Source organism: Lampetra fluviatilis, chromosome 3, assembly GCF_964198595.1.
Source record: "Lampetra fluviatilis chromosome 3, kcLamFluv1.1, whole genome shotgun sequence".
In the NCBI taxonomy this organism is placed as follows: domain Eukaryota; kingdom Metazoa; phylum Chordata; class Hyperoartia; order Petromyzontiformes; family Petromyzontidae; genus Lampetra; species Lampetra fluviatilis.
In genome coordinates, this window is record NC_136277.1 from 30,413,076 (window position 1) to 30,437,633 (window position 24,558).

Consider the following 24,558-nt stretch of genomic DNA (forward strand, 5'->3'; position numbering starts at 1 on the left):
CGTCGGCCAACAGGAAAGCAGCGTGACGTTCATGAGAACCACATCGTGTTTCCGCATCGTCAATGCGTGTTCCATGGTCGTTCCTCCAGATGTAACTGTCCTGTATCGCAGCACAATCGAGTTTGCTCATACAGCTCTTACCACAGTTCATCACCATTCTCATCATCATAAATATCGCCAACATCATCATCACTCATCAAAATCATCGCCATCACCATTCCCATCATAATTATTACCATCATCAATAGAACCAACATCATAATCGCTATCATCATCAAAATCACCGCCATCACCATTAACATCATCACCATCATATTCACCACCACCAACAGCAACAGCCGCGATTCCTCACTTAAGTGGCGGGGACGTCATCACAGCGCTTGTGCCAGGTTAGGTGCACTTTGAGGCTGTCACGTTTAGTGGGGAAGGCTCGCTGGCAGGAGGTCACGGGACAGACCCTGGGGCCGTGGCTTTACAGTTTCACTAACTTGTTCCTTTTTAACCGCCCCGCACTCCGCTCGTTGTTGTGAGCATCGCTCCTCCTCTCTCCGCTGTAGTTAAGAGGGCGACTGCCTCCAACTGCCTAGCAGCGTCGTTCACGAGCCTTCCTCCACAGAGGCCGATCTTGACACCGCTGGTACCGGTCATCGGCAAGTCCACTCAACTCCACCCCCCCCTGTACCACATGAGCTCCATATCTTCTCACGCCCGTGCCGCGCCCGTTTAGCAGTTCATATTCACCACCAAAAACAACATACCCCTTACAACCTGAGAGACTGTTGGGGCTTGTGATGTTAACAAGCACCTACGCAGCCAATAACCACCGTCATCATCATGAACTGCGTTTTGTGTTTAGTGTGTTGCCCTTCCCCCGCACCTCCGGTTATTACGCTTGGCTACGTGCGGTGCGAAAGAAGTTCAACATACGTACGTACATCATCCTCGACAAATACCGTTCCACGCAGCTTCTCCTGCAATTCGTAAAAAGAGGATGTCAGGTGCAGTGGTCCCCAGATCTCTCTGCAAGCAAAGTCATTCGTTAACCAATTCAACCACTACCCAATGCCACGCGCGCACACACACACACCTGGGCATTGGTGTTGGGGTGAGTTGTGTGGCGAAGCTATGGTGAGTTTAGTATTGATGTTGGTGAGCTGTGTGGCGAGTTTGGTACTACCAGTGTTGGAGCGCGGTTTGGTGAGTTATTATTTTGTTGTAAACCTGATCATTACTTCCGATGTAATCTCAATCGTTTAAATAAAGGACAGCCGTTTATTGATCTCACGTTACTGTGCATTCAAAAAAAAAACGACGACGGATTCCACGTATAACAAAGACAAAGATCCCCCCCCCCCCCTTAAAGCCTTAACACACGTTCGGGGCAAGTGATGCAAGCGAGCAGAACGCCCGGCCGCTTTTGTCTCCCCAGTGGTGATGTTTACACACCGCATCAGGTACTCAAGTTTAGGTATTTTATTTTATTTAGGCTCCCCTAGGGGGAGGCACGTGACCGGTTCAGATATTCGCCACGGGAATTGAACTCGGGTCGCCGGGTTTGCAGCGCAGCGCGCTAACCACAGGGCCACCGCTCCCCACAGACACACACAACAACCGCCATTCGCCACGAAGTGGCAGTGACGTCACCACGACGCTTGTGCCAGGCCATGTGCACCTTGAGGCCACGTGAAGTGTCGAACGCCCGCTGGCAGGTCACAGGACAGACCCAGGTGCCACGGGTCGACCGACTGAGACGACTGGCTGATGCACCACCTGTGCCAACTTGCTGTGCTTTAGCCACCCGGCGCTCCGCTCGTTGTTGTGAGTGTCGCTCCTCCGCCCTCCGTTGTTGTTGGAGGGCGACTGCCTCCAACTGCCAAGTAGCGTCCTTCACGAGCCTCCTCCACAGAGGCCAAGACACACAGACACACACACACGCGCGCACACACACACCCTGTCGCGTTCAGTGCGCACGCACGCACCAACAGGGAGCCCTTTTAATTCATGGCGAGACGGGGCAGGCCCGTGCGGGGCAGGAGGAGGATGCTGATGATGATGAGGCGGTGGGATTGGGGGCAGGGGTCAGTGGGGGATTGTGGGGGGGGGAGGCGGCGGGGGGGGGTGACACAGAGAGGCCCGGCAGATCGAATGGTGAGGGACGTTAACGGGGCGGAGGAGGAGGATGCTGATGGTGAGCGGAGGTGGGGGTGGTGTTAAGGGAGGGGTGTGGGTGGGGTGGGGAAGAGGGGGGTATTTGTGGGGGGGGAGGGGTTAGTGGTGGTGGGGGGGGTGTTGGGGAGGGGAGGGGAGGTGATGGTGAGTGGTGCGACAGCTCTAACGGCACGGGACTTGAGAGAGGAGGATGCTGCTGCTCATGATGATGCTGCTGCTGGGGGGGTGTAGGGAGGAGAGGGATGAAAATGGGAGGGAGGGGGGGCAGTAGGGGGTGAGGGAGGGGGGGTGTGACACGGAGAGGCGAGCCCCGCTAGAATGGCTCGGGACGTGAGCGGGGAGTCTAAGGCGGAGCTTTTTGTGCGCTGATTGTTCGCGCGCGCCGGGCCCATGAATAGCGCCGTCGCGTTCCCACAGTCCCAGCAGAACCGGCTCCGTGAGCTCCTTCCGTAATGAGCTGCGACGGACGGCGGAGGAGACACGGGGGCGCACACACACACACAAGACAAAGATCCCCCGTATAGCCTCAACAGACCGTTGGGGCAAGTGCTGTTAGCGAGCACCTATGAAGGCCGGCACTGCGGCACACGAGGGCGTGGGTGGTCAGCACCACGCCCGGCCGCCTTTGTCTCCCCAGTGGCGGTGTTTACACACCGCGCCGGGTACTCACTTGAGGCTGAGTCGACCTAGGGGAGGCCCAGGACCGGTTCAGATAATCGTCACTGGTGTTGGCCGTGAACGGGAATCGAACTCTGCTCGCCGGGTTCGTAGCGCAGCGCGCTAACCGCTACACTACCACTCTCCCCACACACACATACACAGACCCCAATACAGACACGTGGAGGCAGACAACAGACACGTGCAGAGACAGGCAGACAGGCGGAGAGACAACACAAATGTAGAGACGGTAAGGTGAACGAACAGGCACGTGACTGGACCCAACAGGCAGACAGCCAGATGAATGGACACGCGTAGAGAATGTAAAGAGACGGGCAGACAAAGGAACGCTCAGGCGAAATGACAGGCAGACTGATAAATTCATTAAGGCACGTGAAGACACAGAGGCTGACCAATAATTATCAGAGACAAAGGGATGAACACACATACACAGTCACGTGAACGGACACGCACATGAACGCTTGGACAATCACACAACGGGTGTTCCCACACACGGAACAACTTGCACGCGAACCGCAAGACGGGTGGACGGAGGCAAGAATGGGCAGAGTTGATATGAGATGGAGGAACGGAAACATGCACACGAGCACGAACGGACGGCCATAGAGACAGCTTACAAGATCGTGACCGCGGTGGCTTACGAGATGTTAACTACCTCGCCTGGTATACAGGGATTCGTGAGGTCGATCCCGACCCTGACAACGCTTGCTGCTGTACATTTGGAGTTTGCACGAACATCCCCCTGTGGTTGCGTACATTTTTATCAGGGTCCTGCGGTGTTCCCCTCCACGTTCAGAAGCACGCGTCAAGAACCTCAAACTCGGCGCACCGCTCACGGATGGGGGAGCGCACGACGCGGAGATGGAGCGATTGGGTCGACTCGTTTGCACGACCAACGGTGGGATGACTGCGGGTCCCAGTGGCCTTCATCCGCAGCGGTGGCGAGATGTTAACTACCCTCGCCAGGTACACAGGAGGTCATGAGTTCGATGCCGAACCTGACGCCTGTTGTATATGTGGAGTCTGCGTGTCTCTCTGTCTCATCATCATCACGGTGGCGAGGAGATGTTAACTACCTCGCCTGGTATACAGGAGGTCGTGGGTTCGATCCCGACTCTGACGCCTGCTGCTCTATATTTGGAGTTTGCATCTCATCATCACGGTGGCTAGGAGATGTGAACGACCTCGCCTTGGTCCTCTGGGTTTTCCCTCCACATTTAAAATCAACATCCGTTTAGGGTAGTTTGGCTGCTCTAAATGTCCACGTGATAAGCCACTTCGTTGAGCTATCATTTGTGGCCCGGTCACTTCTAAAAAAAAGCTATATAGCTCAGTGGGCCCTATTTGGTCAAATAAAAATATTTAGTTCTGAAAAATAGCTACACGGCCCAGTGGAGCCTTACCTGGTAAAACAACAAAGTGTCTGATTCGTCCGCCAGTTAACACCCATAACACCAGAGCACGTCCCGTAACCTCCCGCCACAGAGCTTCCTGACACTTCACGTGGCCTCAAAAGTGCACCCAGTCTGGCACGAGTGGTCCGCACCACCGCCACCACCACCCACGTGGCGATCGGCGGCTGCTGTTGTTGTTGTTCCTGTGCTGACGGCGGTTAGCGCTGCACTGCGAACCCGGCCACCCGAGTTCGATTCCCCGCTCACGGAAGCGGTCACGGGCCCTCCCTCTAGGTCGACTCAGCCTCAAATGAGTACCTGCTGCGGTGTGTAAACATCGCCACTGGGGAGACAAAGGCGGTTGGGCGTGGTGCTGGCCAACCCACCCCCTCGTGTACCGTTCCGGTCTTCATAGGTGCTACTCGCTAACAGCACTTGCCCCTACAGTCTGTTAGGGCTATACGGGGGATCTTTGTGTGTGTGCGTGCGTGTGTTTCGGGGGGTGCGAGACAGTCCAGCAGGCGGGTGGGTGGGGAGAGTAGCGAGGTGGGGGGGGGTCGTGGGAGGGTGCGTGGTGGTGCGTGGTGGTGGGGGTAAATAGTGACGCACACCAAACATAAACCATCAGCTGCTGTCACCCACACGTCTGCTGGGCTCATTCTCCGCGTCTCCCCTTTAGAAAAGGGGGGGGGGGGGGCACGATGATGTTGAGCTCATTAGTAGTCATCACCGGCTGCGATTAGCGGCTGGCTTGGATTATTAATTATCGGCGTAAGGCACTACCACCAAGGGACGCCGCATTTTATCCATAATACTCCTCTCTGCTGTTTGATGCCCGATAGAGGAGCATTTACCGTGAGCTTAGCGACAAGTTTGTAAGCATGAAGACATCCACGCGGTGCGATGGGGACACGCCAAGGCGGCATGGATGCGGCTGAGTGCCGAAAGCGATTGCCGGTCCGGTCTGTTCCGGCTCAAACTAAGCGCTGGACATCACCATCGTAACCAACGATTGTCTACAACACATCCGTGGAATACGATCCTACAATGAAATCGTATCACACAACCATACACTGCAGCCATCGAAGACAACCATGTCATGCAATGTTACAATACAATACAAACGCACACGACAACCACACAATACTATACAATGCAGCCGTACAATGCAAACATGCGATACAATCCTTTAATAAAATCATACGATGCAACCATACAAGGCAATTATACAACACAAGCATAAAATACAACCATGCGATGAAAGCATATACTACCATACAAAGACACTCATACAATACAATTCATACAATACAATCACTATACACACACAGTGCGTACAACCCCTATGTTAATACACTAGGCTGCCTTTGGGGCCATCCATAAATGACGTCACGCAATTTTGGACGATTGACCCCCCCTCTCGTCACACGGCGTCACAAAAAGTCAGACCCCCCCTCAAATGACGTCAGAAAGCTCTGCCCCCCCCCCAAAACCATATTTCCATTTTGAAAATAAAACATGCTTCAAATCGCTTTAAACTATTGTCATTGTAGTGCGTATTTAATGTGGCGCTGCACTCTGATGTTGTAGGAGTGTTGTTCTAACAATTAGTGTTCTTATAAAAATTCTATATTTATTTAAAGTTGCGCATTTTGATGTGACGTCACATTTCTCAACCCCCCCCCCCGTCACACATCGTCACAAAAATCTGACCCCCACCCCCAAGTGCGTGACGTCATTTATGGACGGACCCTTTGACCATACTTCACCTCGCGCGAAGGGAGGCTGGGACGAGCAGGACCGGTTCTGACATCCGCCGCCACTGATGCGAGCCGTGGTCGGCGAATCGAACTCGGCTCGCTGGGTTCGTAGCGCATTGCGCTAACCACTGCGCCACCGCTCCACCCCACATGTGCACTCACTGTTAATGTACGTTGAACTTGAACCTCTTTCGCACCGTACGTAGCCAGCCGTGCTAATCGGAGGTACGGGGGAAGGCCGAAACTGCCGAGACCACCGTTTGTTTGCGAACACCTGGCACTCGAACAACAACCGCCAATCTCCACGAGGTGGCGGTGACGTCACAACGGCGCCTGTGCCACGATAGGTGCACTTTGAGGCCACGTGACGTGTCGAAGACCCGCTGGCTGGAGGTCACGGAACAGACCCAAGGTGCCACGGGTTGACCCACCGAAATGACTGGCAGATGCACCGGCCGTGCTAATCACTGTGCCAGCTCTCTGCGTTTTAGTCGCCCGGCGTTGTTGTGAGCGTCCTTCACGAACCTCCTCCACCGAGGCCGATCTCGACACCGCCGGTAACGCTCATCGGCAAGTCCAATCAACTCCACAACCTCCGTCTCTTCTGTAGGCCGCGGCACGTGCAAGTACCATGCACTGCCCATTCAGTCGTTCTGATGCTCACCACCCGAACAGTTACAGTCGACCTAGGGATGGCCCAAGTTTCAGAGGAACAATTTGCCCTATGGGTGCTGCGTAGGTTTAGGAAGGGCATGGGCGCTATCAGGTGCGACGATTCACAACCCTCGATTTCATGTTCAACAAGTCGGGTACTTTCGACTGTCGTGAGTGTAGCGGCCTCTAGCGGCTGCGAGGGGGTGTCGCGCGAACCCCAATGCGCGTAGACGCGTCTTGAAAACGAGCCTTACAGAATGTTGGGGCAAGTGCTGTTAGCGAGCACCTATTAAGGCTAGAACGGCACACGTGGGTGGTCAGCACTACGCCCAGCCGCCTTCGTCTCCCCAGCGGCGATATTGACGCACCAGGTTACTCATTTGAGGCCGAGTCGACCTAGGGGAGGGCCAGGACCGGTTCAGATAATCGTCACCGACGTTGCCGGCCACGAGCGGGAATCGAACTCGGGTCCGCCGAGATTCGTGGCGCGGCGTTATTTGACGCGCACACGCATCGCAAGCTTGCGGATATTCAATTCGCGACGCACAAAGGCAGCCTAAAGCACAGAGGAGCTGGGGTTATTCTAATGAGGTCCGCTCACTGATTGCTCCCAACCCCCCCCCCCACAACCCCCACAACCCCCACAAGGTCGCTTCTCCGATTTTCAATCATTGAGCGCCACCCTCAGGCGAAACGTTGTCATCATCGTAACAGCATCAGCCCGTGCAAATTTCCAGCAAGAGTGACTTGATTTGGCTCTAATGTTGCCCCCCACCCACTCATGCCTTAACGCAGAGCCAAACCATGACAGATAAAAGATACCCCGTACAGCCTGAACAGACTGTGGTGGAAAATTGCCGATAGCGAGCAGCGCACCGATGAAGGCCGGCGTGGCACATGCAGCGGGTGGGTGGCCAGCACCACGCCAGGCCGCCTTTGTCTCCCCAGTGGCGATGTCTACTACACCGCACCTCGGGAAGGCCCTGGACCGGTTCGGATAATCGTCACCGGTGTCCGCCGTGAGCGGGAATCGAACCCGGGTCGCTAGGTTCGTAGCGCGGCGTAGCGCTAACCGCTTGCTCCACCGCTCCCCACACGCTAGATAACACAGACACAGACTCATTGAAAACATTCGACAGGGACATACGACGTTGCTTATATACACAATGAATTGTATTTTAAAAACACCCCCCCACCCCCCCCTCCAACATCCCTCCAAATTTAAACTCATCATCGAGCAGGGGACACACACAAAAAGGCACTTCTGTGACTTTTACGCGTCACGTTTCACGGCAAAGGAAATCAAAACAAACAACAAATGAACAAGAGCAAGAGTGGGGCAACGACACATTCGTTTTGGCTCGTTAATAAAGAGCAGCAGCAGCAGCGGCGTACGGAAAACGGCGTCTCTGTCTGGAGTGTGCTCACGCAGCGCTGTGCTGTTGGACATCGTCACCTCGGCGCGAGGGTTCAACCGGCAGGGTTTTCCAAACGCCAGCCCTTGCCACCCACCACCACGCTGTTCAACAATCATCCGGCGCGTGCAGCGTGGAACGAGTTGATTTGAATGGGAGTGAGGAGTACATTGGTGAACCCGGATAGATGTAGCATTGTGGAGGCGGTGGTGGTGTGGAGGGGGGGGTCAGCAAAGACTCGAGTTTGGGACATCGCACGTGTAGCACCGGAGCATAAAAACACTGAAAGCTGGGCGTCGAGTGGCAACCCAACTATCGCACCATGCTCGCACACACACACGCACACACACCACGCGCACACACACATACGCACACAGACACACAAAGACAAAGATCCCCCATATAGCCTTAATAGACTGTAGGGGCAAGTGCTGTTAGCGAGCACCTATGAAGGCTGCAACGGTACACGAGGGGGTGGGTGGCCAGCACCACGCCCGACCGCCTTTGTCTCCCTAGTGGTGATGTTTACACACCGCACCAGGTACTCGTTTGAGGCTGAGTCTACCTAGGGGAGGCCCAGGACCGGTTCAGATAATCGTCACTGGTGTTGGCGGGAATCGAACTCGGGTCGCTAGGTTCATAGCGCAGCGCGCTAACCGCTACACTACCGCTCCCCATACAGACACACACACACGCACGCACACACACACGCGCGCACACACGCACGCACGTCATAATGGCAACAGGGCAGACTGCAGTTCGAAACTTGTGAATACACCACGAGGTTGGTACAGGAGTAAAGGGAGGGGGAAGAAAAAAACCAATAATACTCGAAGTGAAGAGGCAGTACCGTTCGCGTTCAACGTTCGGTAAAGATGTTCCGTAAATGTTTCAATTACAAAAACATAATATTCTCACTCAAACTTATTACAATTGCGCCATCGTGGACAGCATACGACGCTGTCAAGAATCCATCGGGAAATCTCGCCCCACGTGTCGGAGAGCGACTGTGGAAGAAGTGCTTCACAGGACTCCTCTACCGAAAAATCCTACGTGCGGCCTTTTCATCGTTATACACAGCAAGGTGGGCTGGGTCCACTTTTCCCCGCGAAAGCAAACGCAACGCGATGGATTTATTTTGTAGTCATTGTTATCCTTGTTGCTGCAATCTTTGGGGTGACCAGGTTGAGCGAGACCCATCACCTCGCCAAGACACGAGAATCCAGATTGATCATGGGGGGGGGGGGGGCAACTTTTAACCGGGATATACGAGAACCCAGGATCTCGACAGGTGCCGGGTCTCACGGCACTGACCGCACAGAGCCACCCGGCAATCTCGAACGTCCCGTAATTCTAAAACGCGTCATCTCCACAAATGATTGTCCAAAAAGTGCTAGTGCTCATTTACGGGACAAACGCAGTTAGAGAGGAGGTAGGGGCACGGGGGGGGGAGTGTAATACTGCGATCACACAAAGACACCGACAACCACATCGCCTTCTCCCCTTTTGATCTTTAAAAAAGCTCATCGCCACCGTTCAGTCAACTTTGGCACGCTCCACATGATCATAACAAACCACGGACAAGAACGCAGTAAAATACTCATCAGCACCGAGCAGTTTCTACCTCTCTCGCCGTTAAACGTTTAATACACTTTACATAATAAAATAAGGCCATCGCACGCGCCACACGAAAAAATATCGCGGGTCAACGAGTCTCATTTGTCGAATTCGCACGATCACCTCCCGACTCGTCGAAGTTGCATTGTGTGCTTGGAGTTGGCTCTTGGAAACGTGGACTACATTTTTCCCGCCGGCTAAGATTTTGTGCGGGGAAAAAAAAAACCTCACGGCAAAAAGAGGCGCCGGTCGATCGTCGCAACTGCACGGCGATCCGCCCACTGGCGGCGTTTGTTCTCCACCGCCGCCAAAAGGGCAGTCCCAGCTCCCCCCACCCCTCTTGTGACCTCTCGAACCACGAACATCGCACATCGAAACCCCCCCCCCCCCCCCGAGAGCGCTTGCACCAAACATGGCAACGTTCACGGGGCGTTAAATCAGCGCAGCGCTAGGGGGGGGGGGGTACGTAGGGGGTCTGGGGCAAAAAGAAGACGGGATGCACTTAGACTTGCATTGAAAAAAGAAAATTTTTAGTTTTTTTTTACTTTTAATCAAAAGAACCCAATTAAGTAAAACAGCCGTTGCACGCTGGCAAAAGGCACAATCGGGGGACCCACGCTCGCACGCTCGTCTGGCAGAGTGAGGGAGCAGGGGTTGCTTGAAAGCGAAGTTTACCCGACTCCAGACCTCGTGACCCACCGCAGAACGCCGTTTCCACGACTCGCCCACCTTCTCTGTTCAAGTGCAAAATCAGTCGCCGCATGTCACGCGCGTCCGACGATCGCCAAACGCGTCCCCAGGCACTCAAAGCGAGTGCCTGGCCCCTGGGGAGACAAAGACGGCCAGGGGCAGCGCCCTTCCAAATCTCAACAGGTGCTCGCCAACAGCACTTGCCCCAACAGCCTATTTGAAGGCTACAGCGAGATCTTGGTCTCCCGACTTCTTCCCCACGTGACTTACACCGCGTTTCTGGATTCGAACCAAGGCTCTCCCCGCGTCAACGTGGAACAGGTTTTAGCGACCGACCGACGCATCCGGCAAGCAGCGGACTCAACGTGCAATTGTGAACAATTTTAGAAGACTGGCAGACGCACATCGGCGGTACCCAGGGTGGGACGCGACCAATGGACTATGGGAAACCCCGAGTAAAAGAGAACGGAGAAAGGGGGTGCGTGCCCCCCCCCCACACCTCCCCTCACCCAAACGCGACTACGTGAGCCCGAGCCAGCGGAAGACGTCCTGGATGAAGTCAAAGGTGGTGAAGCTGATGCCCGTGCAGATGGGGCCCTTCACCCAGTTCATGCTCAGGCCCTTGTAGAGGCCGCGGCGGAATCCCTCCTCGCGCACGATCAGCCGCGCCGTCGACAGCACCGAGGTGTAGGCCCCTCCGGCCCGGCGAGGTTCGCCCATCAGCAGCATGGGGTGAGCGGTGGCGGCGGGGTGGCCGTGGCCGCTCCCCCCGTGGACCAGCGCCATGCGCGCTCCGCCCGTCACCACCGACGTCTGCATGCGACGCCGCACCACGTCCAGCGGGTAGGACGCCGTCTGGCTCAGGAGGCCCGCGCAGCCGCCAAACAGGAGACGCTCCATCGGGCTGGGCTCCCGGCGGCCAGAGTAGTCTGCCGACGGCGGACAAGGACGGACAGACAGACGTACAGGGACGGACGGACAGACGGACGGATGGATGGAATAGATGAGCGGACAGACAAGATGGATGTACGAACATGTCAGAATCAGAATGTTTCATCAGACTGGAGGAATCCGATGAGCTATAAAGCTCTTTTTCACAAATGTCCAGTAGTGGATATATGGACAGATGGATGGCGAAATGCACTTGAGATGTAAAATAGTCATCGATTGAAATCCATGGATTAGATTATATTTCTACAGAATCTAAATGAGAATGCATCCTGAAGTTGCCATACAACAAGAGTGGAACATGTGCACCATGGCAGAAATGAGGCACACATATGTACATCTCATGTCATCATCCGACATCTATCCACTGCTGGTTGAAATCTTCCTCAGGCCATCGCCATCCCTAAGGGTGTCATAATGCAAACATTCAACTGGGCTCCTGCGCATGAAGCTCATCTCATCGCTCTATCACCACGAAGGACGCCCTCACGAGCGCGTTCCCTCCTTTAGCTGCCACTCCATCATCGGTCTCATTTCTTCCGGCGACGCGCAGGGCTGCGCACGTCAAAGTCGTACGTCTACGCTCCCCGACTTCACCAACCCGCACGGTGAAGTACAGTCAGATCGCTCCCAACTAAAGTTTCGTCGCGGCAGGCCCTCATCCAGCCGTCGAAGGACACACGGGCCGCACGTGTTTACGTACAGACCACCACAAAGGTGGCGCAACAACAACAACAAACAACGACCAACTAAACTGCGACGATCCGTTGAACCTGAAGCAGCGTAACACAACTGAAAAAGGGTCGGGGGAATCGTGGCCCAAACTCGTATCGCGAGCTCCGGTGGACTGAGCGCGAGCGGGGACAGGGCGGAGCGGACAGAGTAGGCAACGGCATGCGGGCAGGCGGGCTGGCCGCAGCTGGCACCTCTGTGCAGGTTCTTGCACGTCTCGTAGGTGAAGAAGCTGAGGCCCGCGTAAGGGATGATGCCCAGGATCGTGGGGCTGAACCCGCGGAACAGCGTCGCCACCCCTTCCTCTCGCCGGATTCGAACGAACATGTGCACCACGCTGCTGTACCTATGGGGTGGTGGGGAGGGGGAAGGGTGGGGGGAGGAAGGTGGGGGGGGAAGGGTGGGGGGAGTGAAAGACCGGACCAGAGGTTCACGCTTAGAATAAACTACTAAACTATTTTATTTCCCCAGGTAAGGCCCACTGAGCAACGTAGCTCTTTTAAGGAACCTGGCCATCACAAATCATAGCTCAACGAAGTGGCTTAACATCACGTGGGAATTTGTAGCAGCCAAATACTCGAAACACGTGTTGATTCCAAATGTGGGGGGGAAAACCCGGAGGAACCTGGAGAAAAATCCACGTGACCACGGTGGAGAGACACATGCAAACTCCAAATATACAGCAGCAGGCGTCAGGGTCGAGATCGAACCCACGACCTCCCCCATACCAGGCGAGGGAGGTACCCCACCTCACCACCGTGGCGATCGATACAACGGCAACCCCGAAAAAATACCGCGGCGTGTGTGCGTGTGTTAACCGGAGAAAGATACGCGCCGTCTGCGTCAATAGTGGACGTTCACGATGCCGTGACGTCGCTTGCCAAGAGTGGGCCAATGCGTGTTGGCTTCATGCACAAATATTTGCCAAATTAGAAAAATTTACCGGCAAATCTCTCAATCATCGCCCCCTACCGGTGGACCACAGAGTTTTGGGCAATCGTTTCCACTGGTTTTTTACTGCCCTCCAGGGTTTCCTGCCCCGAGTGAGCTAGTTGGAACAAATAGCCCTCTCTTATTAGCGACCTTTATGGCGTTCCAATACGATACAATATATAACGTAACAAAACAATGGTAATCACGAGATCAGTTTCCCATAGCCTTGTAATCATATTGAAATGTTTTGTTACACCGTGTTTGTGCTGTAAGTCTGCCATCTGATATTCGTTGGAACTTGACAATCTGTACATCGCTTATATCGCGCGCACTGCAAGTCGCACACGGAATGATTAAGTAATTAAATGAACGGCAAAAATGATGACGTCTATAATCAACACGGTGTCAATTACTCCGGAAAATAAATTACAAAGCATTAACTTAACGGATAATAACCCTCACCATACAACCTAGTTAAATAACCACGATGAAAGCAATATTAGGCAAACCTTCACGATACAATTATTGTGTCACAAACATTCGACGATATCGAATTTAATTAATATTTATTATCCGTAATAAAGTTTTTTTCACGCTATCTATCCCAAAAAAAACCCTTTATTATGGATATTTGTCGCGAAAGCCTGTGCATTATATTTATTAATTCATATTTATAAAGCGCTTTCACTCAAGGTGCTTGACACAGCTTACAAAACGGTGACATAATGGAGAAGCGGTGAGGCTTTAAGAGAGGATCAGAAGGCGGTCAAGGAGGGGGACTGCTTCATGTACTGGGGCAGTGTTGAGTCTGTGGGCAGTGTTGAGTCTGTGGGCAGTGTTGAGTCTATTGGCAGTGTTGAGTCTATGGGCAGTGTTGAGTCTATGGGCAGTGTTGAGTCTGTGGGCAGTGTTGAGTCTATGGGCAGTGTTGAGTCTATGGGCAGTGTTGAGTCTATGGGCAGTGTTGAGTCTGTGGGCAGTGTTGAGTCTATGGGCAGTGTTGAGTCTATGGGCAGTGTTGAGTCTATGGGCAGTGTTGAGTCTATGGGCAGTGTTGAGTCTATGGGCAGTGTTGAGTCTGTGGGCAGTGTTGAGTCTATGGGCAGTGTTGAGTCTGTGGGCAGTGTTGAGTCTATGGGCAGTGTTGAGTCTATGGGCAGTGTTGAGTCTATGGGCAGTGTTGAGTCTGTGGGCAGTGTTGAGTCTATGGGCAGTGTTGAGTCTATGGGCAGTGTTGAGTCTATGGGCAGTGTTGAGTCTATGGGCAGTGTTGAGTCTATGGGTAGTGTTGAGTCTATGGGCAGTGTTGAGTCTATGGGTAGTGTTGAGTCTATGGGCAGTGTTGAGTCTATGGGTAGTGTTGAGTCTATGGGCAGTGTTGAGTCTATGGGTAGTGTTGAGTCTATGGGCAATATTGAGTCTATGGGTAGTGTCGAGTCTCTGGGCAGTGTTGAGTCCCTTGGCAGTGTTGAGTCTATGGGCAGTGTTGAGTCTATGGGTAGTGTTGAGTCTATAGGCAGTGTCGAGTCTATGGGCAGTGTTGAGTCTATGGGCAGTGTGAGTCTACAGGCAGTGTGAGAGTCTCTGGGTAGTGTTGAGTCTATGGGCAGTGTTGAGTCTATGGGCAGTGTCGAGTCTATGGGCAGTGTTGAGTCTATGGGCAGTGTTGAGTCTATGGGCAGTGTGAGTCTACAGGCAGTGTGAGAGTCTCTGGGTAGTGTTGAGTCTATGGGCAGTGTTGAGTCTATGGGCAGTGTCGAGTCTATGGGCAGTGTTGAGTCTATGGGCAGTGTGAGAGTCTCTGGGTAGTGTTGAGTCTATGGGCAGTGTTGAGTCTATGGGCAGTGTTGAGTCTATGGGCAGTGTTGAGTCTATGGGTAGTGTTGAGTCTATGGGCAGTGTGAGTCTACAGGCAGTGTGAGAGTCTATGGGCAGTGTTGAGTCTATGGGCAGTGTGAGTCTACAGGCAGTGTGAGAGTCTCTGGGTAGTGTTGAGTCTATGGGCAGTGTTGAGTCTATGGGCAGTGTCGAGTCTATGGGCAGTGTTGAGTCTATGGGCAGTGTTGAGTCTATGGGCAGTGTGAGTCTACAGGCAGTGTGAGAGTCTCTGGGTAGTGTTGAGTCTATGGGCAGTGTTGAGTCTATGGGCAGTGTCGAGTCTATGGGCAGTGTTGAGTCTATGGGCAGTGTGAGAGTCTCTGGGTAGTGTTGAGTCTATGGGCAGTGTTGAGTCTATGGGCAGTGTTGAGTCTATGGGCAGTGTTGAGTCTATGGGTAGTGTTGAGTCTATGGGCAGTGTGAGTCTACAGGCAGTGTGAGAGTCTCTGGGTAGTGTTGAGTCTATGGTCAGTGTTGAGTCTATGGGCAGTGTTGAGTCTATGGTCAGTGTTGAGTCTATGGGCAGTGTTGAGTCTATGGGCAGTGTTGAGTCTATGGGCAGTGTTGAGTCTATGGGTAGTGTTGAGTCTATGGGCAATATTGAGTCTATGGGTAGTGTGAGAGTCTGTGGGCAGCGTTGAGTCTAAGACGCAACACATGAACAAATACACGGTGCACGCCCTTACATCTCCTTATGCGTGACGGCCATGCACGCGCGCATCATGTCCAGCGGGTACGTGAGCATCACCGCCGTCACACCGGCAAATGCTCCAGCGAGGAAGCGCGGTAATGGGGGCAGAGGCCTGGAAGGGGTGGGATGTGGTGTCGGAGGGGTGGGGGTGGAGCCATTCGTAAAAATCAAGTGATTACAAATGTCTGAAAGTATCTCCACACTCTCCTGTGGAATGAAAAGAAATGTAAAAAAACAAATCACCTGCAAACAAACTTAAAAATGATTGGCAGCAAGTCACCGACACACCCACACACACTCACGCATGAATGCACACACCCCTTCTTAACTACAAAGATCCCCCGTATAGCATTAACAGACTGTTGGGGCAAGTGTCGTTTGGGAGCACCTATGAAAGCCGGCACCGCACACGAGGTGGGTGGCCAGTACCACGCCCGACCGCCTTTGTCTCCCCAGTTATGATGTTTACACACTGCACCAGGTACGCATTTGAAGCTGAGTCGACCTAGAGGAGGCCCAAGACTGGTTCAGATAATTGTCACTGATGTTGGCTGTTAGCGGGAATCAAATTCGGGTTGCCGGGTTAGTAGTGCAATGTGCTAACCACTACACTACCTCCCCCTGCACTTAACTACAGGCACATACCCATATCTAACCACATACACCCCACCAGCCCACATATTCACCTGCCTACATTTTTCACTTCCCCACCTGCACACACCCACCCACGAATGGACAGACACATGCATGCATCCACCTGCCCACACACTTCCCAGCCACACACAAAGATATCCCCTTGATTTAAAGCTTTCGTGACTGCAACACAAGGAATCGTCTTCACCTGAAGACGGTTGCTTGTGTGGCGATCGAAACGTCAGGTGAAGACGATTGCTTGTGTTGCGATCGAAACGTCGTGATCTATTATTTTTTATTTACGTGACTTTACCAAAAGACCCAAGAGTATAAAAGATATCCCCGTATAGCATTCAACAGACTTTTGGGACAAGTGCTGTTCGCAAGCACCACGCACATATACACAGGCACACACCTGCCCACACACTTTCCACACACACACACAGGGACCCAACGGCCCACACACTTCCTACCCACCCACCCACCCAGAGACAAAGATCCCCCGTATAGCCTTAACAGACTTTAGGGGCAAGTGCTGTTAGCGAGCACCTACGAAGGCCGGAACGGTACACGAGGGGGTGGGTGGCCAGCATCACGCCCGACCGCCTTTGTCTCCCCAGTAGCGATGTTTACACACCGCACCAGGTACTCATTGAAGGCTGATTCGATCTAGGGAAGGCCCAGGACTGGTTCAGATAATCGTCACTGGTGTTGGCCGTGAGCGGGAATCGAACCCGGGTCGTTGGGTTCAAAGCGCAGTGCGCTAACCGCTACGCCACCGCTCCCCACACACACACACATGGGGACACATACATGGGGACACACACACTTTCTACCCACCCACACACACATAGACACACACACACTTTCTACCCACCCACCCACACTCACACACATGGACACACACACACACACATGGGGACACACACTTCCTACCTACCCACCCACCCACACTCACACACATGGACACACACACACACACATGGACACACACACACACACATGGACACACACACACACATGGGGACACACACACTTCTTACCTACCCACCCACCCACACTCACACACATGGGGACACACACATGGGAACACACACACACACGGACACACATGGGGACACACACTTCCTACCCACCCACCCACACTAACACACGCAGGTACCGACCTGCCCGTGGGGTAGTAGTAGCGGCTGAGCAGGCGCTTGTACTGCTCGTGGGCGCAGAACTGGATGGCGGCGTAGGGCACGACGCGCGCCATCGTGGCCGAGTTTCCGCGCCACAGGCTCAGCAGGCCCTCGGCCTTGTACGTGGCGTAGATGAGGCGGTACGCTTCCTGCCAACGGGAACGCGAAAGACACAACGCGGGCCCAGTGCACGTGGATCGCGCGGGGAACGAGGGGAGCGGCGAGGGCACGGGTCGCGGGCCACCGACTGCGGCGGCGATTTGGGACGCGGGAGTTGGTGGAACGTGCCGCGATGAATGTGTTTGTTAGGAGGAGGGCGACCCACAAGTTAAAGACGTTGGTGGGGAGGCGGTTGTGCAGCTTTCGGCGCGCTGCGCTACGAACCCGACGACCCCGGGTCGGTTTCCCACTCACGACTAATAACAGTGGCGAATATCTGAACTGGTTCTGGGCCTCCCCGAGGTAGACTCAGTTTCAAATTAGGACCTGGTGTGGTGTGTAAACATCGCCACAGGGGAGACAAAGGCGGCCGGGCATAGTGCTGGCCACCCACCCCCTCGAGTGCTGTGCCGGCCTTCATAGGTGCTTGTTAACAGCACTTGTTCTTAGTATGTTCCAGGCTATAGTTCATCTACATACCTACAATTATCCATTTTGGCTCGTTTATTATTTACTTTGGCTCGTATTTACCATCTCGTTTACACTATTTTCCCATTTCCAAACTCATTTGTTCACTCCACAAGCCTTCATGCTGCACTGGCATATAATTTGCATAGATTAAGAATATATATTCTGACCTATGTATCGTAATCCTTAGTAATTAATCGACAAGTCAAAAGCATTGTTCCTTCCGTAATACACATACACAGTACGTGTATATATGTGAACAGACTCGAGTGTGGCTTTGAAGATGTGATTATTTAAATATTTCCATTTTTTCCCGGAGGCAGAAATCTTGGACTTAGACGTTAACATGTTTCATTCTTGGCCTTAATTGCACCACCAAACATCATTAATTATTTGCCTTAATTGCAATAAATACAATTAATCCTTGGCCTCAATCGTTCACAGCAACATCATTCAATCTTTGCCTTAATTGCAACAAACAAATAATTAATTAGTGGCCTAAAAATCGCAAAACAATCATCCGACTGCTGTTGGTTAGGGGGATGGGATGAATTTTACACCTGACCAGTTGTTGGGTCAACTCCTCGACCTTTGTGTGACTGGGATATTCATCCCTACTCGGAGCGGGGGAAGAGGACGTTATATTTTATATGCATTTAGATTATTTGGATTATTTTGCCTGCTATAAATGACCACGTGATAAGCCACTCTGTTGAGCTATCACTACGCGTGGCCAAGTTGCTTCTGAAAAATGAGCTAATCGCTCAGTGGGCTTTACCGGGATAAATAAATAATAGTTTAGTGTTTGTATTGTTTGTTGTTATCACGTTCTGATCTGCCCCGGTTGGACATTATGTGAAAAAGAGCTGCATAGCTCATCGGATTCCTCCAATATAAATAATCAGATTTTTGTTGAAAGACACAAAAAATAAATAGAAATACTAAGGTTAATAATTGTGTCGAATCCTTTCGAATACAGAGGTAATCACTCAAGCTTGGTGCAACTGAAAACGGGGAGCGGTGTAATTTATGCGAGGCCTCACCTTGGCAGAGAAGCGATTGGACGACACTGCAAAGCAAAACAACCAACATGGCGTCAAAGACGCATCCATCACGGGCATCGACGATGAATGAATATCGCCAAAAAGAAGGCGGGGGGGGGGCTTGTGTGCTTTCCCCAATCATTTATTTTATTCGAGGAGGGAATCTCCTGCAGCCTCGCGTCTGCAACACGACGGGAGGGAACGTGACCGACAGAGCGTCCACCGGGGAGACGGAGTGATAGAAAAGGACTAACGTACAGGCGCAAGGTGGATTCTCATATTGCAGGACCATGGAGGCTTTGATCGAGCAGCAGCGGATAGATCACGGCCGGCGAAAGATTCACGGCGAACGAATGCAGCGACCGTTGAATAGTGAGGCTCTTTGCCGTACCTTGGAACATGATTTTGGTTCTGTCCAACGGAGCGATGGACGTTTTCGCTACGGCCCCTGCCATCGCGCCCCCCACCAGGGAGTTCAACACAGGCTTGTGCTGCACCTGCGGCAACACAGCGAGCAGCGTCGTCAGCGGTGGTCTCCTCCCGGATTCCAAACCCTCCGCAGGTGAGCTCGGTGAATTTTCACGAGCTGCCAGCCAGGCGTTTCATCACTACCACCGTGAAAAATCGCTGCTCTCACGAACACAATATGATGCAGATGTCTCAGATGCTGGCTTTCGACTGCCCTGCCCTATCGTCCGTCTTTAATCTCGGGTCCCTATGAAGGAGAACTTGGTGATAAGTTTTTTTCTTTGGGTCTTTCGGTAAAGCCATAGAGATAGAACAAATAATAAAATAATAAAGATAATAACAATATCACGACGAAAAATATAACGCTATTTTTTCACCCGATGACGACTGCTTGTTGCGATCGAAACGTCGTGATATTGTTATTATTTTTATTATTTGTTCTATCTACGTGGCTTTACCGAAAGACCCAAAGAATATGAATTCCTGCAGTCACGAAAGCTTTAAGTCAAGATTGGTGAGAAGTGTTAAGCAGAAAGGGCTAGCGTGCCAGACCACGCACATTTAATGAGAGACGCTGCGACTCCGCCAAGATCAAAAGGTGCGCGCGGACGACTCACAGGAGGGAAGCAATTGTTCGCAAACTTTCTTCGACTTCAAGCTCAAGAATTCAAACCGAGTGCATGGTCACGTGCCGCCCGGTCACCAATGGGCATGCGTGTACATGCACAGCCCCTTTTGTCAAATCCACTGCTGGATGACGGCCTTTCCATATGCTGTGTGAGTCACCAATCACAAACTCATACTGTATAAAAACCGGTTTGTACTTAATCTGTTCTGGCCCTGCTCCGACTATATACTTGGGCAGATATGCTCTGGCAGAAACATGTGTGGTTCTGCTGTGTGTAGTGGGGGGGGGGCAAATCTGCAATGGATTAAACATAAAAGCTTTGCTCTGCTCCCAAACGCAGAGATCTCGGGGCATGCGATGACACTTCAATTCAACAATCAACAAGTATTGTTACACTCACAACACATGCATTGCATGGAGCACGTGTATTGCAATATATATTTTTTCAGGATCAGAAGTTTATTTCCCCGAGTAAAGCCCTTTGAGCTCAGAATCTCTTTTCCAAGGGTGACTCGGCTGGCAGACAATGTCAAAGCATTCCACAATTACCGATTAAAATTACATTCACACTTAAACTTTATAGATTTTAAGAGAGTCGGTTTAAATGAGGACAGAGATGACAGAATAGGGATCCCAAGACACACGAAACGTAGGCGGTTCCAAACACTTTGGGGCAGCTACACTAAAATGCTTCCGATCCAAATTGTGCACAAAATATGGGAACTATTAATAGACGATCAGAGATGCATCGCAGATAATATTCATAAGCAACATGCCCAAGAGTACGTGCACCGTGGAGGTGGAGCGATGGACTCAGCTCGCGTGCAGGAGCTCGCTGGATTACTACGTTGCAGGATCGTGAGAGATGGCTATGGCTTGGGAAAGCCTTCATCTAGCGGTGAATTGGTCATGGCTAATGATGGTTATTCTACTACACAAACCTGTGAATGGGGGATCACTATACATTACGTTTACAGCTCTCTGTCAATCCACTGCTGGATGAAGGCCTCCCCACGCCGTGTTGGTCACGGGTGAAGTGGGGGGGGGGGGGCTGAATCAAACTCAAGCGGCGAGGTTCAGAGCGCAGTTAGTTAGTCATGGGTAGGAAAATACGCTTCTGAATGAAAACAAAAATATTCTTTGGGTCTTTCGGTAAAGTCACGTAGATAGAACAAAAATAAAATAGATATTTTTTAATATACACAATTTTGTATTCACTTTATTTTCATTTTTATTATTTTATAGTTCTATCTACATGAATTTACCGAAAGACCCAAAGAATATGAATTCCTGCAGTCACGAAAGCTTTAAGTCAAGATTAAACAAAAAAATTCCATGCATTATCCATTCATCAGCTCCACTATGCGCGCAGCACAAAGGCGCATTATGCAACACCGTCATTACCGCACGCGGATTACGGTGCATGGTTGGCAATGCCTCCCAGGCAGAGGAACCTCTTCGCACGGAAGGTGGGCTCTGTGCGGTCCTAAACATGTTTTTCAGCATTGCGATAGGGCCCTTAGTATATAAAAAGTTAACTTCAAGCGATTTCCTGCACAAATGCGCACTGCGGCGGTGTTCTCCTCCCGTTCACAGCCCTGAGTCAGTGGTGGAAATTCCGCATTCGTATGGCGGGGGGACGAGTCGATGCATGTGTAGGACAACCATCGTTGACTTAAACCGCAAAGTGGGACTCGTTTTATCGACCCGGGAGGCGTGGTTCGACGCACGTATCGTAATCGTGAGGACCGATTTCTCAACCATTAAACCAATTCATCATTGCACGCCCCCTACCTCCGATTAGCCCCCACCTCCGATTAGCCCCACACCTCCGATTAGCACGGTTGGCTACATACGGTGCGAAAGGAGTTCAACATATCAAAAGCATGCAGCGATTCCCCCCTTTTGACTGCAGGAACTATCTCAGCGAACGCAAACCTCGGCCAGTACCGCCGTTAACTTACTTCTGCCCGAGCTCATCTCAGGCCCTCCATATACTGCCCCCCCCCCCACTCACCCCTATTTCCCCTCGTTAAGTTTCCAGCGATTCCTCTTGCGTTTGGCTTCATGTAACGTTTCCCAACCATTACGGGGGCGCGCCACTGTGGCCAGACATTAACTGCCTCGCCTGGTTTACAGGAGGTCGTGGGTTCGATCGGCCACGAGGCCTGCTGTATATTTAAAGTTTGCATGTTCTCCCAGTGGTCGTGTGGCTTTTTCTCTGGGTCCTCCGGTTTTTCCCTCCACAATTTACAAACATGCGTTCACAGTATTTGGCTGCTATACATTTCTACGTGATAAGCCACTTGGTTGAGCTATCATCTGTGGCCAGGTCACTTCTGACAAAAAGCGAGATAGCTCAGTGGGCCCTATTTGGTCAAATAAACATATTTAGTTTATATCACAAACACTAACATTTGAGATAAAAATAAACGATTGTTTTGTCAAAGCAATTGTTACTGCAAGAGTTCCACAGGAGATTTCCTACGGCCCAGCGATGCAATCCACTGTCTTGGTGAAAAACGAAGTCTTCTATTTCCAAGTTTATTTTCGACCCGCAGCGTTGTGGTCGGACACAGTGACGAAACGGGTCAGTCTGGTAGGCCCGAGTCGTCCACATGGGTGGGGGAATAAAATTGGCGCATTTCACGGCGACAGTAACAATCATTGCCGTGGCGATGGAAATTGGCGATGTTGTGGCGATCATCTGCCAGTGAAGTGAGCGATTAGGAGTGAATCGGTGAGTTCTGCTTGACGTTGAAGTCCATCCAGTTTGAAAAGGATCGCCAGCGCAGCACGCTGCGGGAGCATTCTTTGTGGCGAGGACCGGGCGGGCGGGCGAGCGACCTTACCTGGCTGGGCGGCTGAGTGGAGCGGACGGCGGTTTTGGTGTCATCGGGCACCAGATCCACCCGGCGTTCGTCCGCGTGTTTCCCCATGGTGAGCGCGGGGCCCCCACCACCACCCCCACCCGCCCCCCCACCCTCCCACCGCCCCCCACCGCTCCCCACCGCCCCACCTCAAATCCCTGTCACGTGGCCCGGGTGAGCTCGGCACACACCGGGCACCACCGGGAGCTGTGGCATTCACCGGAAGGAGGCTGCGCACACGCACACAGGCACACAGGCACACAGGCATGCACTTTAGTAGACGTCTGTGTGTGTGCGTAGCAGGTGTCTCCCACGTGTCAAATACCTCTGCGTTGAGTGCAGCTCGGGTTTCAAATGAAGATGTAGACCGCACCAACATCACCATCTTTATCAACACGGCCATCACAAAACGCAGCCAATGCCACGACCATCGCTACCGACACCGGCACTGTTGCTGCCACGGACAGCCATCACCAACATGACCAACGTGAACATGTAACTAAAATCACCTTCACTACCAATTACAAAGATACCCCGTAGAACCTGAACGGACTGTTGGGGCACCTATTAAGGATGGCAAAAACCGCGCACGAAGGGGTGGGTAGCCCACCACCACGACGGCTGGATTTGCCTACCTATTGACGAAGCTTACACATCGCACCGGGTACTCATTTGAAGCCGAGTCGATGTTGAGGAGGCCCAGGACCGGTTCAAATAATCGTCACTGGTGTTGGCAGTGAGCGGGAGTGGAACTCGGGTCACCGGGTTCGTAGCGCAGTGCGCTATCTGCCACACTGCTGCTCCGCACAAACAACAATTACTACCAACATCACTGCCACCAGCACCATTATCAGCACCGTCATTACCAAAATCGTTAATATCTCTATAAGCAGCAGTGCCAGCACAACCAACACCATCAGAATCAGCAGAAGTATCATCAGCACCACCATCACCACAATAATCCACACCATCATCACCACCATCAGGAGCATCTTCACCACCACCATCACCACTCCTACCAGCACCATCACCAACATCACCAGTACATTCTCTGCTCCCACCCACGCAAAACGTTTTCAGTGAACACTTCTGGGTTGTGGAAGGAACGAAATAACAGCTATCTTATAGATACTTACCCAGGTGTTGGGTCTCGGCTGGTCCGACACAAGTTTGAAGCTTCGGTTACGCTACGGCCAGGCGTACCACCACAACACCCTTGTGATGTCACCGCAATGTCTTAAAACTTAAGGCAGCGATGGTTACAGCGGTGTTACTCAAGTGCCATGATGGCACGGGCTGAAAGTAACTTCAGTCTCTTTTTCTCTCTCTCTCAATAACGAACTTCAAATGTGCGCCAGACGCCACGAGACACGCACACACGCACATCTACAAGACGCGAGTCAAAGTGACGTTTGCATCTCTGTCAAATGAGGTTTCATCAAACGCAGGTTTCGTCAGCAGCCGTGTCCCCAAAGGGTCCCTCAACCACAATGTTCCGGCACAGGCAGCACGGTGTGGCCACGTCTGCCTAAAAAGCAAAGTATAT

General features: G+C 52.3%; 1 protein-coding gene across 1 annotated transcript; it reads right to left on the reverse strand.

Moving 5' to 3' along the window:
- Positions 1–5,416: 5,416 nt before the first annotated feature.
- Positions 5,417–23,101, reverse strand: SLC25A42 (solute carrier family 25 member 42). Its single transcript, XM_078854828.1, has 7 exons — positions 22,995–23,101; positions 19,438–19,543; positions 19,047–19,072; positions 17,359–17,525; positions 15,555–15,671; positions 12,252–12,403; positions 5,417–11,306 (listed from the first exon to the last, which is right to left on the reverse strand). Exons 1-7 carry the CDS (start codon positions 23,079–23,081, stop codon positions 10,897–10,899), a joined length of 1,065 nt encoding a protein of 354 aa, XP_078710954.1. The 5' UTR covers positions 23,082–23,101; the 3' UTR covers positions 5,417–10,896.
- Positions 23,102–24,558: the final 1,457 nt, after the last annotated feature.